At 40.8% G+C, this 15,132-nt stretch overlaps 1 protein-coding gene across 1 annotated transcript in view; it reads right to left on the bottom strand.

Annotated features, from left to right (window-relative positions):
* LOC6542987 (nitric oxide synthase) overlaps positions 1 to 15,132 on the bottom strand; it is a 33,377-nt gene that overhangs the window by 17,493 nt on the left and 752 nt on the right. The window contains exons 2-8 of the mRNA XM_001969877.3: positions 9,790 to 10,535; positions 9,070 to 9,184; positions 3,908 to 4,044; positions 3,609 to 3,771; positions 1,706 to 1,797; positions 912 to 1,053; positions 83 to 222 (exon numbers count right to left, since the gene is read on the bottom strand). Of these exons, the coding sequence (XP_001969913.1) occupies positions 83 to 222; positions 912 to 1,053; positions 1,706 to 1,797; positions 3,609 to 3,771; positions 3,908 to 4,044; positions 9,070 to 9,184; positions 9,790 to 10,364 (1,364 nt within the window). The 5' untranslated portion in view covers positions 10,365 to 10,535. The remainder of the gene's footprint in view (positions 1 to 82; positions 223 to 911; positions 1,054 to 1,705; positions 1,798 to 3,608; positions 3,772 to 3,907; positions 4,045 to 9,069; positions 9,185 to 9,789; positions 10,536 to 15,132) is intronic.

Here is a 15,132-nt window from a genome sequence, read left to right as displayed (position 1 = left end):
AATATTTGAGTTTTATTGGATATAAGTCAGAGTGAGAGGAAGCTGTAGTAATAGCCCCATATGGATGTATCTTTATACTCACTTGGGATGGGTCAGCGGCACTTCCAGTATCAGCTCGGGCGGGTAATCAAAGTAGTCCGGATCGTGGCCATTGGCCGAGACCACCAATGGCAGTATGTCCCACTCGCTGCCCTTGCTCTTCCAGCCCAGCTTGGTGCAGACCTGATGGATGGAGGAGCGATGGGATTGGACATCAAACAAATGTGATTCGGAATCGAAAATCAGCATAAGGCCAGTGGCAGCCAGTTGCGGACATAAAAGTGACATGTGTAAAAATAAATGGGGATACTTTGGGGCTCGGTTTTATATGCAAATACGTGTACACCACGGTGGGCATGGGATTGACTGAAACCATGGATCGCAGTGTGCCACCCGCTCGGCTGAAACATCTGCTACCGTATTTGTGCTCGTATTTATTGACAGCTTTGTTGTTTGCTCGGTTTTTGCGTATTTAAAAAGAGATTTATTACAACGAGTTATAGAGCGAACTTGCCGCTGCTGTGGGCTTTTGGGCCTTTTCCAACTTGTTGGTTCGACAAAAGGTCGCCACATGGGAAATTGGCTGGGTCAAAAGGGCGGTTGAGGCTCGGAGTTAAAGGCAAAAGCAGTTGATGCGTGTAAATATCGTGATGGCTGAGCAAAAAACATGTATTTATCCATGTATGATATGTAAATTGATAGGTGGATAGCGCAGAACCACATGAATAAATAAGAACTGTTTGATGGTATTGTAAATATTTTCGAACCGTTTCTATAACTCTGCATTCAAATAAACAGGAAACGAAAAGTCAAGATAAATTATAAAATATCTTAGGACTACTGGTCTCATATTACGAGTATTAGGTGCCCACCTCGGTAAACTCGACATTCATGGGATCGCCAATGATTTTCCCATCCGCCTGCTTGTAGCCGGCATAAGATATTAATTGGTTATTCCAAATGCGATAATCATGCTTGGCATCTGTGCGTTGGGGAAATATCGTGATGGCCGACCTGAAATATAAAATCAATTTATTTTACACAGGCAACCGCAAAACAATTTGTGTACCCAAAACGTTAAAGTTCGCCAAAGTTCAATGAAACTTTTGGAAACAGCCAAAAGCGCTTTGCGTCATAATGTGCGTACAAGTCAAAAGTGCAACACCAACTGAATCAAACGGGGAAGTCGGAAAAGGGATGGTGCTTCAAATATTCGTGGCATCAAATTGGCAGCAGCCCCTTCGCTTTCACCCTCTCAATTCAGCCAATTAGCAGGCCAAACCCATAATTTGGCAATCACTTTTCGCAAACACTCCACCGACGTCTGCCACGTAGCGAGTAGATTATTTGAAAATTTGAAAATTGTGTATGCCAAAGAGCATGGGAAAATATTAATAATTATGTGCAGCTCAGAACGATTAGAGGTCTTCTAAAATTGTCCGTTCGTCCTAATTTCCATGGCAATTACGCTTTGCAGGAATATTTAAATTTGCATTCCAAATTGCGAGTGTTAATTGTTCAATCGAAACATTTTGGGCAATACGAGTATATAATTATATTTTTTTTAAAGTGTGCTAGTGTTTTGCATTCATTCCCTAATATTTTCTAAGAAAAACATTGAATAAATATTTAATTTAGCTAGCACTTGACCGACAGATTCAATTACCTCAGGTTGCCTTTATTTGTTGCATATTTAATGTGATTGCAAATGGCTTCAAACATGCCACTTGTTGTTGTCACATACCGACAGTCAAAGACCTGCAAAATACAGCATATAAATAATAGAAATATCAGCTTGACAATAACGAATCACTTTTCAGTGGAACTTGTATAAATTTCCACGCAGAGGGGTGAAAAAACGCGATTCCCGCAGAGCTTAAATTACCTAAAATATTCAAATGCTTGCAGCTGGAAACTATAAAAATCAACAGCACGAGCAGACAGAAAACTAAAAGTGTAAACAATTGTTTGTTCATGAATTTTAGTTGCCAGCCCCCAAGCCCTAAAGCTGTGCAACGCATTTATGTTTCCTTTTTTATTCGCCTCGTTCAACGGGGCGGATGATAAATGTGACATAAATTTCTGTGTAACTTCTATATGTGTTTTATTTGCGGCATGGGATCGCATAAGAGAGTTGTTCGCAACTTGTTCACACACCGAAACCCTTTTTCAATTATTTCGCTTCAATGAATTTTTTGCAATATTTCTGTTTAAGTGTCGAACTCACACTCCTTTTTGCTCCTGTTATCTGGCTCCGTACAATTGTTTTTTTTCCACACCTGCTTTGTGGGTTTTGCTGTTTTTGGGTCTAGGCCAGGATGGAGTACCCACAGTTGGCTTTATGGGATTTCTATGTTTAAGCCACTCGAACTGAAATTCATTCCTGGCCAAGGAAAGCCCTTTTCATTCGATTTTCTGCTGTGTTGGGTTTTGCCATGTTTTTTCTGTCGGGGCGAACCCATGTACAACGAGTTTCCTAATTAAGTTTGCAAAGCGCACAAAACTGAACCCTTTTTAAGTGCTTATGCCACACATACTTCATTTAATTTAAAGCAAAGTTCTTCGCATTTTTTGTCTCGCCAGAGTGGTATTGGATAACTTTGGAAAACTTTTACATGTAATCAAAAGCAGCGCCAAAAATGAAATTAACATGGAAAATATTTATGCTGCTTTGTATCCGCTTGTTTTACTGTTTTACTGTTTAACTTTTTACTTCTAGTTAAACAATTGAATACTGTGTGTTTTGTTATTATGTGCTGATTCATCATTCCTCTGTGGTTGTTTAAACGGCTTTATTTAGTTTGAAGCGAAACTGACATCCGTCTGCAAATGCAAAGTACATTTATTTGGCATGGCGCTGAAGGTGACTACTTGTCTTTGGAAATCAGATTTGCCTTCTCGGATTCTCGGCTAACAAACACACGTGAATCATTCAGGCGGAAATGCAAATCGGTTTACACTTTGCTAGGCACACACACCCACCCATTTGATGTGCCAACTACTGATCATTATAATTCGTATTTGTATACGAGTATGTAGATTCGGGTGCACGGGAATAAATCTCCGCCTTGGGCGCCATTTCTTTTTGGAGCAAATTAAAATTTACGAGGATTTGCATTTCAAATTTTAGCTTTGTCTTTGTCTATTTCCTCTTTGACTCTGCTCTTCGCCTTCGACATTTGTCATTTGCTTGGAACACGCATAAATCTAGAGTAATGTGGCCCAGACAAAGGCACATATTATATATTCGTCTGTGATTTGTGCTCTGACAAATTTGGCTGACTACTCCGACGGGTGTATTGCCCATATAATTTTCTGGAATTGCATACGTTTAAGCCTAATGTGTCTTGATGAATTGTTGTCATATTTTGTGGCTAATGAAAGCTGTTCTCGAGTTTTGCATGACCTCTCCGGTCATGATTCACTGATAAATCCATCTAATCCTTATGAATTACGTGCGTGTAACTTTGCCAAATAAAACTTAAAGACGTTTAGCCGATAAATTGAATTTCCCATAAGTCTTAATAATTTCGATTCATACAACATAAATCAGCATGCGGAGCACTCACCTGCAACTTCGACCATTGTATTCGGCCAATGCAACGAGAAGAATTGCGCCAGGCCAATTTGGCACCATAAATTAGCTCCGTTTCGGTTAGCTGATAATGTCCAGTGGTCTCAATGCTCTGGCGCACCTGTTTCCACCGCGTCTCGTGGGCGGTAGATGATGTACTACATTCGAGATGGGAGATAAGATGGGATCATGTGATGGTATAATGTTCTGGTGCCTTTGAATCTTAAATGTTGTTTGTCAGGCTATTCTAAGTATGCTCTAATTGTGTTATACGCTATGAGATGAAAAGCTCACCGCTTTATCGATGTGAAGTACTGCTCCAGGAAGTCCTTGGCGTGTTCCAGGATCAGATCCGGCTTCCTAGCCTCCACCGCCGCATTGCCAATGTTCATAATGCTGCTCGTACAGGTGGCCTTCGAGCAGGATAGAATCTGAAGAGAATAGAAGAGGGAGCCCCACAAATAGGTCATCAAGTCGGGATGAATACAGTCTGTGTCCCATGTTTTGACAGCTTTAATTGAACAAGTGTAATTGCTCATTTTGGTAATTAAATTTTTATTGGCAATTGCCCTGCAGCGACAAATGGCCAAGAATGGCAGTCGGAGAAAGCGAAAACACGAGCAAGGAACTGGTGACAGTTCAGGAACAAGTGGAGAGTAACAATGGAACAAAAATTAAATTGATAAACAAGATGAGGAGGCCACAGGTCCTTGGGAATCCACCCCAGCTTAGTAAGGAGCGTTTTAAAAGCATTTCACCGTCAATTGCGGATGTCGCTTTTCCTCCCCGTCGTTTTTCTTGCGCGCTTTTCCTCAACTTAAGCCCGCATCTCTGTTTGTTTTTTATGATGCGTGTCGTTGTAATTTTCATTTCCAGTGCCACAGCTCACCTCGGATTCCTGCCTGCACTTTCCTCCACCTTTCTTCTCAGTTTATTTGCCCGACGGTTTAATTTACTCAACGCCACGACTTCGGTCTGTCTATTGCTCCCTGGAAAAGCAGCCACAATCCGCCCAAGACACCCGCGGTCATAATTAGTTTGTTTTTCCAGGCAGTTGAGCTCTCGAATTGGCTTGGCAAAGTGTGGCATAAAAACTGCTCAAGTGTCGCAAGTGTCTAACTAAAAAATTTCATGCGGCTATGCTCGCTACAATTACGTCAATCATACGCAGTGTATGCCGCGGAAAAGCAGCTTGTTGAAGCTTACGAGCAAGTTTAGTGGGTAAAAATGGTACAGGACACATTAACTGCTGAAATAAGGAGCGATTCAGGGCATTACATTTTCAAGTGAATAGTTATAAACCAAGCCAATTAAGTTGAGTAACTCGTTGAAAAGTTAATTTCAAAAGAAAATTATTTTCAGAAGCGTCCTATATAGAATCTTCGAAGTAATTGTTGTGGTTAACAGTTGCTTGTAAAATGTAATACAAATAAATATTAATAAGCGTAATTAAAACCATTTGATCAAATAAACTTTCTTGGTATAGATTCATTTTATTTAAGTATAAAGCAAAGTATAAAGTCTTATCAAAGTTAGTCTGAAAATTGAGTTTCATAAGACTTTTTATACCAGTTACTCGTAGAGTAAAAGAAAAAAAAAGAGTAAAAAGATACTAGATACACTCAAATTTAGAAATTACTTTTTTTTTTTAATTTTTGGAATTTTTCTGATGTTATGATGTTGTAGAAATTGAAAAAAATTAAAAAATTGCCCAAGGCTGAAGTTCTAAACTCCACAACTCTACTTATTTTAATCGGATTTTGAAGTGGCATACCTCTAAATGTTTCTGGCGCAACTCTCTAAAAATCTGCATTTAAATTTAGAAATTCATTGTTTTTTAATTTTCTTGTATAGAAATTCAATAAATTAAGAAATGTCCCAAGGCTGAAGTTCTAAACTCCATAACTCAACTCATCTTAATCGGATTTTGAAGTGGCATATATCTAAATGCTTCCGACGCAATTCTCTTAAAATCCACATTAAAATTTAAAACATTTTTTTAATATAATTTTTTCTCGCTTACATTTCCACTAGCTGAGGAACTCGGGAAACTCGACTGTGGCTTTCTATCTTGTTTTCTCCTCACTCTTGAATATAAAATACTTAATAAAATAAGTATTAAAAGGTGGATTAGCATAGCTGCATCTCACAATAACTTAAAAATCTGAATTGGTTGTTAAAATGTAATACCTTTCCAACACCCTGTCGTTCCAGCAGTTGTTGAGGTAATAAAAGTGGTAGGGCTAGTAAAAGTGGTAGTGGCAGTAAAAGTTGGAAAGCAATAGCAGTCAAAGTATCACAGTTGGCAAAAAAGGTGGAGGGGAAATTCAAAGGATTAGTTTGTGAACGTACTTCAATGTTGAGCTGCGATTTCCACAAAGGCACATTAATTTTAAAACTCTCTTGTTTGCAACCGCCTTGGCCACAATAAAGTGCAGTTGGAACTTAAAGGCAAACCACATACTTTGCCTTGTATGCACATGGCAAAAATGCAATTGCTCCCTCTTTTCCGTGCTGCCCGCCCACATAAACTTTGCCAATTTTCACTCAGCTGCACAAGACAAATTTATGCACAATGCAAACAGCAACCGAGCCAGGGAACCAAAAACATCACCCAAAAACCAGCGACACACATGACGAAAATAAGTCAGTTAGCAACTGGAAGGACTTATTTTCCTAATAAGCCGGAATCATGCGCGGAGTGCGTGTGGTTAAGTGGCTAAATTATTATTTTCCGTGGGCGAGAGCCTCATAAGCTAAACAAGGCGTCATAAAAGCGCTGGCTTTTCATTTTCATTTCCATCTGCAGCAGAGCAAATGAATTTCTTGCTGCCCGGGTGGGAATGCAAATAATTGCCAGCGCGGAACTGGTTAGCACTCAAAGTTGTCCAAAATTGTTTTATGTAAATATAAACAGGAGGAGCGGCATTTGCAGCGGAACCGGAAATTGTTGCAGCTGCCGAAATAAATACGAAGGAAACGCTGCAAGGTTTTCCCACCCACCCACACCCACAAACACACCCATTTACAGGGCGGGGAGCTTAAAGTTTGGCGTGTAAGTTTGGTTTTCCGCGGCCCACGTGCCACCCAACTCCACTTGGTGGCACCTCCCCAAGGAACTGCACTTTCTCCAGAAGAGGAGCACGACTTGGCCGCCGAAAATGGTTAGTTTTTCGCTTCTCCTCGTGTTTGCAGCTGAATTATGCCCTTCGGCGCGGGAAAGTGAAAGAAGTGTAGCCGTTTTCACTCGCCATGGGGCATGTTTCCTTAGACAACAACGAACTTCGGATGCCCTTGCTTGCATTGCACTGACAGCTAAAAACAGCGAAAACCTAAAGCGGATTGCACTTATAAGCTTAGCACGGAAAAACAAGGGCTTTTGCTAAGTTATCTTGCTATATATCTTTTTAAGTACATTAATAGTTAAACATTGAAGAGAAATAGACTTATTGTAAAGTTGCTTAAGTTGCAGGTATTCCCAAGTTTTATGTGAAATGTCAACAGAAAGTTAACCAAAAGCAATAAAAAAGTTATTGGCAACATGACAAGTGCTCTCACCGAAACATCCCAAAAATAACATTTTCCAGCCAATTGAATTTCCGGCCAAGCCATTGCCATAAGTTTCCCGAGATGCCAGTTTTCTTCCGGAGCAGAAACATAACCACGAAGGAATTCAAATATAAGCTGCATTCTGCGGCAGTTAAGTTTGTTTTGCCACTTTTTGGCCCACCTTTTGGCCATGAAATTCAAATTGCTCGGCAACTGGCACACAAATTAAGTGGAAATGCTGTCTGTGGTAATGAAAAATGCTACGAAAATATCTGCCCAAACTTTCGGTAGTCGAGTGCATGATATCAAAAGAGCTGGGCACCAAAGTCACTGAAGCCAACACCAGGACACGGATTAAGTTTCATTAACTGGTAACGATTAAAGACCCTTTTCACATGCTCAACTCACAAAATCCCGAGTGTTAAATGCCCCGATGTAAACTTAATGTTTAAACTTAAGTTGCCGGGCCATCGCTTAAGCAGAGCTCCATTATAATTACCTGGGTGTCGGAAGTGGGGGTCCTTGGGAGCAATTTGCATGTTGTTGCATGGAGTGCTTAAACAAAATGGCACAGTGGCTCATATAAATTTGTGCATTGCATAATTTCGAGGGCATTAAAACGGCGCTTGGTGCGCGGGCGGCGAAAGGGAAATGAAATTTGATTGTGAAAAAGGATTCGTTGCGCCACTTCCGCCGTTGGCGTTGATGCTGACTTAATTAGCATAGAAAGTGTAGCTGAACTGCAAGTGCAGCTGCAACTGCCACTGCCACTGCCACTGCGACTCTGGACTTCTGGGGGTGCCGGGCTAATTGGGGTTAGGTGTCCCAACTTTAAGCCGACTTCTGACTTGCCACTTCACCTCTGCAATTTGCCCTTTACTCCTGCCGCTTTCACTCGGCTTAATGAGGTTCGAACCAATGGAGCGGCGCTGGCTGAATCCGTTTTGGCCAAATTAAATTATGCAGATTGTGGCGGCAACAACGCTGAAAGGTATCCAAAGACATTTGCCTAACGAGCATAGCGAGTTTTGAGCACTGACAGGTACTACAAGTTAAATTAGAGTCAACAGCAATTAGAAAATGTTCCTCGAAGCCATTTGAAAAACAAGCTCACTTTATATCATTCCTAACACAAAAGTGTATTTTTCACTAGGCTGATGAAAACTCATTTCTGTATTAAGTTGTCTTACTCTTTGTTTTGATATAAAATATAGCGACGGCCTTCTCCATTATTAATTATTTTCAGCTTGGAAGACAAACAGCTTATTCCGCCCAATTTTGTCGCTCGTATAGCTCAACATTTTCGGCAAAAACGAACCACATTCGCCACATTAGCCCAAAAATAGTATATAATTTAACACCCACAAAGCAAGGAAAAAATTCAGAAAAATGAGCCAACTTCAGGCCACTTTATTACGATGGGAAAACTTTTGTGGACTGGCACGAAAAAAAGGAGCAGCCGGGTCCTTTATTTAATCCGCCAACCAGCCGGGGCACGCACTCTGCCAACTTTTGCATAACAAAACTGCTGTAAAACGCTCCAATTGCAGACGAGCAAGCAAACAAAGCGCCAGGAGCCACCCACACATATGCAGGCTGCAGCCACACAGTAACACACACACACACATAAGAGAGATGGAACAGGCAGTCACACAAACAATTACATGGCAGGCTAACATTAAATAACTCCTGCAAGTATGCAATGTTTCTTGCGCTCGTTGGCCAACTCACTTTTAACGCATTCCTCCGGCTGAAACTTTCTGCTCTTAGCCAAGAATTGTTTTACTGCCCTTTTATGGCAGTCCCGCTCGTGCATGGAGCAGTGGCTTCTTGGCCACGTGCAATGGCTAATTATTGCCAGTGGCCGGGACTCCCAATCCCCTCCTGCAATCCTGGACGTGACTCACCTCGCGACCCTTGCAGTGCAGCGTGTCGTAGACCTCCGGCCTGCCCTCGATGTTCTTCAGTCTCATCGGCTTGCGCATCAGCAGACTGCGTCCCTCGTCGTCCAGGTGCATAAAGCTGCAATTTAGAAAGTGATTTCAGATGTGGTTGGAAAGCGTGGATAAGTAGGTGCCACGCCAGCGAATCTGAGGGCCATTTGGCCACTAAGCTTCGCACATTAATCGCGCAATTTGTCTAACCACTCGGAATCCTCTATTCCCGTCTGCTCCTCTTAAAATTAAATATGCAGAAAAACATATGTGTTTTATTTCCTATAAAAGATGATTCGATTGTCTGGATTATGCGGTAAAACTTAGCCACACATTTAATGGAATAAATGATATTGTAGGCTATTTAAAGCATTAAAGCCACACATAAATTTATTGAAAATTGCGTGCAATGAACCCCTAAAAATTCAACTTATTTCCTTTTTCATTTAGCCTAGGGCAAATTGTTTAATATTAACTTGTTTAGCACCATAGCTTAGGTGTGGTTTTCTTATTTTTGAAACTCGATATCGCGCGACAAATGCTTTTTACCAGCATCCCCTGCAAAACCCATCTAGTTCCTAAGTTCAACTAGCTCTGCTTAGTGCTGCCGCTATCCTGTGGCTGCCCCAAACAATTTATCAGTCATGCCAGCAGTGGCGTGCTCCATGTATGTGTGATAAATGCAATCCTTACCTGCCGGCACGCGACCGATAATCCTGTGACATCTTTCTGGGCTGCTGTTGGTTTTTGGGCGACGGCGATAGTTCCCGCGAACTTTTTCCGGACGCAGTGCCACTGCCCGAGGGAGGACATCCCGTACCCTGGCCACCTCCACCTCCACCGCCACTCCCATTCCCATCCAGTTCGACCACGATGCTGGTGTTGGTGCCACGCCGTTCGCGAACTGGAGGCGACGCTGTGGAGATACTGGCGCGCTTGTGGTGCCTCAATGGCGTGCCACTTGAAGATGGCAAGCCCCCTGCTCCTCCTGCTCCTTGAGCTCCTCCCGCAAGATCCACTTCATGGCAGGGCGAGGAGTCACCTCCTCCGCCATTTGGATTGCAGCTCAAGAGCCCATTGCCATTCACCGTTGGCGTAGCTTGAGTTTTGATTTTTCTGCTGTTTTGTTGCTGTGCGGCTACATGTGCCTTCTGTTGCTGCTGCTGCTGCTGCAGTTGCTGTTGCTGCTGCTGCTGTTGCGCATTTGTCGCACGTTTGATGGTCACGAATCGCAGGTTCTCGAATATCGATGTGAAATGCTGCGACATCTTGTCTGGGGACTAGGAGCAGCTCCTCTGCGCTGATTGTTTGCCTCGTTGATTTAAAATGCAGCCAACAGGTGAACCACTTGGACAATTTACCCTCCAAGTTTTTGATTAAATTCTGTTGGTAAACTTTCTGCGGCGCTCTCGTTTTTCGGTCCACACTCAATTGCTTCACTGAGGATTGAAAAGTTTTCGGAAAGTTGTATTACTTCGCTTGGTCGCAACAGATAAAGGAACTTAAAATCATACTGGAGTAATACTGGAGTTTAATGAGGAAAATCGGCAGCAGAAAGTTTGGCTTATGTTTTGCCATTGTGTTAATCCTAAGTATATGCAATTCTTTAAATAATCTGTAATTTACATATAACTAAAAAAAACTTCCATAACATCTTGAATAAAATATGGTTCATATCTTGGTAAAAAATGGTACTTCTTTAAAATAATCTTCTCCCCCCCTTGTGCACTTGGATGAAGCTATACCTTTGGCTTAAGGCTGTTCCGTGGAATGGAATCAGCCATCATCGAGTTGTCCAGCTTTCTGCTCCTTCGGCTCCACTCAAAATGCCTGAGAGCGACGGAAGGAAAACAACAAATGGACAAAGGCTGGCTTTTAGCTACAAAAATAGACTTATGCACTCAAAGCCAGCCGGCCAGCTAATTGATTGATTGATAAGGCAAAGTAAAAGGCAAAAAGGCACGTACTAAATGTGTGTGCAAATGTGCACGGGGCATCGTGGAAAAATAACACCCAGCGAATCAAGATAAGCCGAAATTTGCGGTCATTATTTTGATTTGCCAAAGCAATTTTCCAAAGCCGTCATTAAACAAACAGCACAAACAAGAGCCAACAAACAATGGGTGAGTAATTAGAAAGCGATAGCATTTCATTGGACATTCTGTGTGACTAACTGCGGGAGTGCCCTCAAAGTGAATGATTCGGCATTTGATTTCGAATTTAAATGTTCGTGGGTGCCCATGGAGCTTCACCGATGGAATGGATTCCACCAGACAGGTTCCCATGTCAAATGCAGCCACAATTGGGGGTTAATCAATGGCAGCAGCTCATCGGTTTCGGATTTATTTGGCCCAAGCACACAATAGCACCTGTCCATTACCGATGCTCGGAAAGGCTTTTAAATAGGTTTATCCATTCATACTGCAAATTTCTTTAAATAGTTATTACTTGTAGGTTTATGGTTCTTATTATTGAAAAAGTATTACTTTTGAGTAGAGTGAGCAAGCAATGACTACACAGGCTTAAAGCTTATATATCCTAAAATACCTAAAACTACATACGCCTGTTAAAGATATAGTCATTTGGTATACTCCTTTTTAATTAAATTTCTGCTGTGCAAACTTCGCTTTGCAAATCAGCTCAACTGATGCGTCATCTTTAAAATTTGCAATTTTTTTCAAGCGGTTGGAGGTTAGAGAAATACTCCCAAGCAAGTGAACGAGCCGCGAATGTAAATGGGTTTTTTAGGAAAGGAAAAAGGAAACAGCATCTGGTGAAGAAAAACAGCGTGAAAATTGGCTGCAGAATGAATGATTAAACCCTTTCGAAGGCACAAACCAAAGGGCCCAGCAGATGTTGTCTGCAACTTTTGCAACTCTAATCAGAAGCCTCCACTTTGCCACACCTCGGTTAAGGTGAAGGCTAAGCGGAGTGTATAAATAGGCCAGGTGCCGGTACACCCAACAAATTAAAGGTAAACTAATTGAATTTTCATAGAGCGGAAGGGACTTCGTCACTTTTTGATTAAGAAAATTTATTACGGAGCTTGGCGGCGTGGAGGCGTCTGGTTTTGTGGTTTGCAACGGCAAATTGCCATAAAGATGCTTTTAATTGCTACAAATGCTCAGCATTGCCTGGAAAACCCCGTGTCTGCTTTTCATTTCCGCTTTTCCTCGTTGCCTGCTTAATCAGCCCAAAGGCAAATACAAATGGTGGGTATCTCTGGAGTATTTCAGACAGTGCCTCTGGTTATAGTGGCTGTTTGTCAGTCTCTGTTGGCTTAAGATCTAATGAGCCGAGTGGAAATTAAATGGTGTAAAACCATAATCCTAAAAGTTTATAACAACTTATGGAATGGAAAATAATAGGAAACGAACGAGCACTATCTCAATGTATATTTACTTGAATATTTGGTTACAAATAAAATGAATTTTCGTTATATCGCTCATACGCAGCGTTGTGCATTCGTTTAAATTGTGGGTAGTGTATTATCTATTTCTACTGTTGATTTAGCAATAAATGTTTCGATATAGCCAGGCTTAGGCTAAATTTAGTGAAAACAATGAATGCACCTTAAATGCTTTTGAAGACAATGCCTTCAAAATGCCTTAGAAATTCAAGTCCGATTTATGAACCGAGAAAGGGGGAAATCGTAAAATTTCCCGAAGGAGGCTTTACGCACAAGATCTTTCGCAGGAAACACAATTCAATCACATTTTCCCGGCAGCAAGTGGAAAATCTCAGATTTCCTGAACTGTCAACACTTCAGCTCCTCCAGCACTGCTCCACATCGTTTTAAATCCAATCAATTGCTTTAAAATAAACCCTTGAATAAAATCAAAGGCAAAACCGTAACAACGACGGGCGCTGAATGCTTTTCGTATTATCTCAAATGACAACACAGCCGCGTGAAGAAATGAAAACCAAAGGAAATCGTACAATTGGGGGACAAAGGAAAGCGGTTAAAAAAACCAAAAAAAGGATGCTGCCAAGTACAATGCAAAACTGTAAAAAAGGAAAGTGGGAAACCAACAAATCCGCTAAGAAAAACCATTTAAATGGTAGACACAACACAGCCAGCACAATGGGTATGTGGTATCCCACCCACACAGGTGTAAGCTGGATTCAGCCAAGGATTTAACTTGTGGTCAAGTGCGAATCATGACCGGAATAGGAACCGGATTTGGCAGGATATTTATATCTCAGGCAAATAGGAGAGCGTTCTTTAATTAGGGTATTTTTCCTAAATTGTCTAAATTCGTATAACTCTTGAGCTGTTGCAAATGTGGTGTAGAATTTTAAATGGTAATTACCTCAATAGATAACTAGCGCCGCAGCGTGCTGATCCCACAAAAACAATTTTATTGGCCATCATTTAAGTACTACTACAACAAAATACTACCGTCCTTTTGCACATACTTGAAGCGTTTAAAACTTCTGAATTTTAGCCGGTTTCTTGCCATTCCGCAGAGCTCTTATAAATTGGCATGTTTCTCACGGAAAATTGTTCTCATCGCCCAAAATTTATTTTATGCTAATGCAAATTGTAAAATAAGCCAAAGTCAGCTGAGCAGCAGATACCAAGTTACATTTACAAAATGACGGAAAGACCCTTCGGTAAATAACACATCATTTTTGAAGATTCTCGTAAAGTGAAGAAAATCCTTTGGACATCCCTTGGATGGCTCCAGAGAAAGGTAAACAAGTTTTATTCCCCCCAAATGCTGACTATCCGGCTCTGGATTAACATATGAAAGGGATAGTCCTGCGAAGGATTTTATGCCTGTGAAAAGGATTTGCCGAGCGGCAGATCCAAGTACGCCCACATCCTTAAGCAAGTGTATTAAATATTCACACATAATGTTGCAAAATTTATACTCCTGTCGTCCTTTGTAATGTCAGCCTCAGCTGCGGTTCACATTTTGATAGTCAATATTGAATGTTTATTTATTGTTATTCAAAAACATGCCGAATATTGCATATTACGTATACATATTTCAAAGTGAGGTGTGAGTAATGGAAGCTCAGCTGAAAGGCTGATTTGTTTGTAAATTGATTTGCGCTTGCATTGGACATGTGAAAGGGCAAAGTCGCCGAATATCGAGTTGTATCTTCAAAGGTAAGATCTTTCGTTTTGAAATAATTTGGCTGAAGGTAAAAAAAGATGCCTCAATCATCCACAGTGCTGTACTGCAAATAAAAGGGCGGGCATAAGCTAATATAGTTTTAGTGGACATTCTGTAGTTCTTTTTGTTCCGGATTATACGTATGGCTGAGTTTCTATGGGAGTACCTTCTCGACTATGCAATATACCAAGGCCCGCCAAGCATCAGGAATATTATAATTATCTTAACAACGAAATGACGAAAACTGGCAAAACGTGGATAGGACAGGAAGGATGAGAAGGATGGGTCCTTGTCAACCGTTTGACATTGGCAGCTGCGACAGCTTCACAGGAAGTTGGCCCACTGCCTCCCAAAAAAGTTTGCTTGGCACTCAATTTGATGTTATTTTTTACTGCTAATTGTTTTTCAATTTTGTTATAAACATATTTTGTAGACTAAAGAGTTAATTTTCGCATCTTTGAGAACCTTAATTACTTAATGGGGTTTTGCGTTTCTTAATTCAGTTTGAGTCTTTTGGCTTTGAGGGTATTTATTAAATATTAATTTTCATTAATTCATTTTCCTTTTCGGGCTAAAGCACTTTACTGTTTTTTCCATTTCCAAATGTTTGAATAATACATTTAATTGCAAGTTATATCATTTTGATATTTTTGAGACATTAATCAAATGACTGCTTGAATTATACGGTTTTTCGGGTTGACAGATTATTGCGGTCCAACAATTAGTTAATCAATTCAAAGTTGACATTGTGTTCATCTTAAAGTGATTTTCCTGACATTTCTAATAAATCATTAGGTACGCTACTTACTAATGAATGAGTTTACTCACTAATATTGTGAACTTGATTTATTAAATTAAAATTCTATAATTTGGTAAGCTTGCACGCTTCTAATGAAGTAATTTGCTCACT

Source organism: Drosophila erecta, unplaced genomic scaffold (genome assembly GCF_003286155.1).
Source record: "Drosophila erecta strain 14021-0224.00,06,07 unplaced genomic scaffold, DereRS2 tig00000055-arrow-pilon, whole genome shotgun sequence".
Taxonomy (NCBI): Eukaryota; Metazoa; Arthropoda; class Insecta; order Diptera; family Drosophilidae; genus Drosophila; species Drosophila erecta.
The sequence above is the reverse complement of the archived record's forward strand: the minus strand, read 5'-3'. Positions and strand labels throughout refer to the sequence as shown.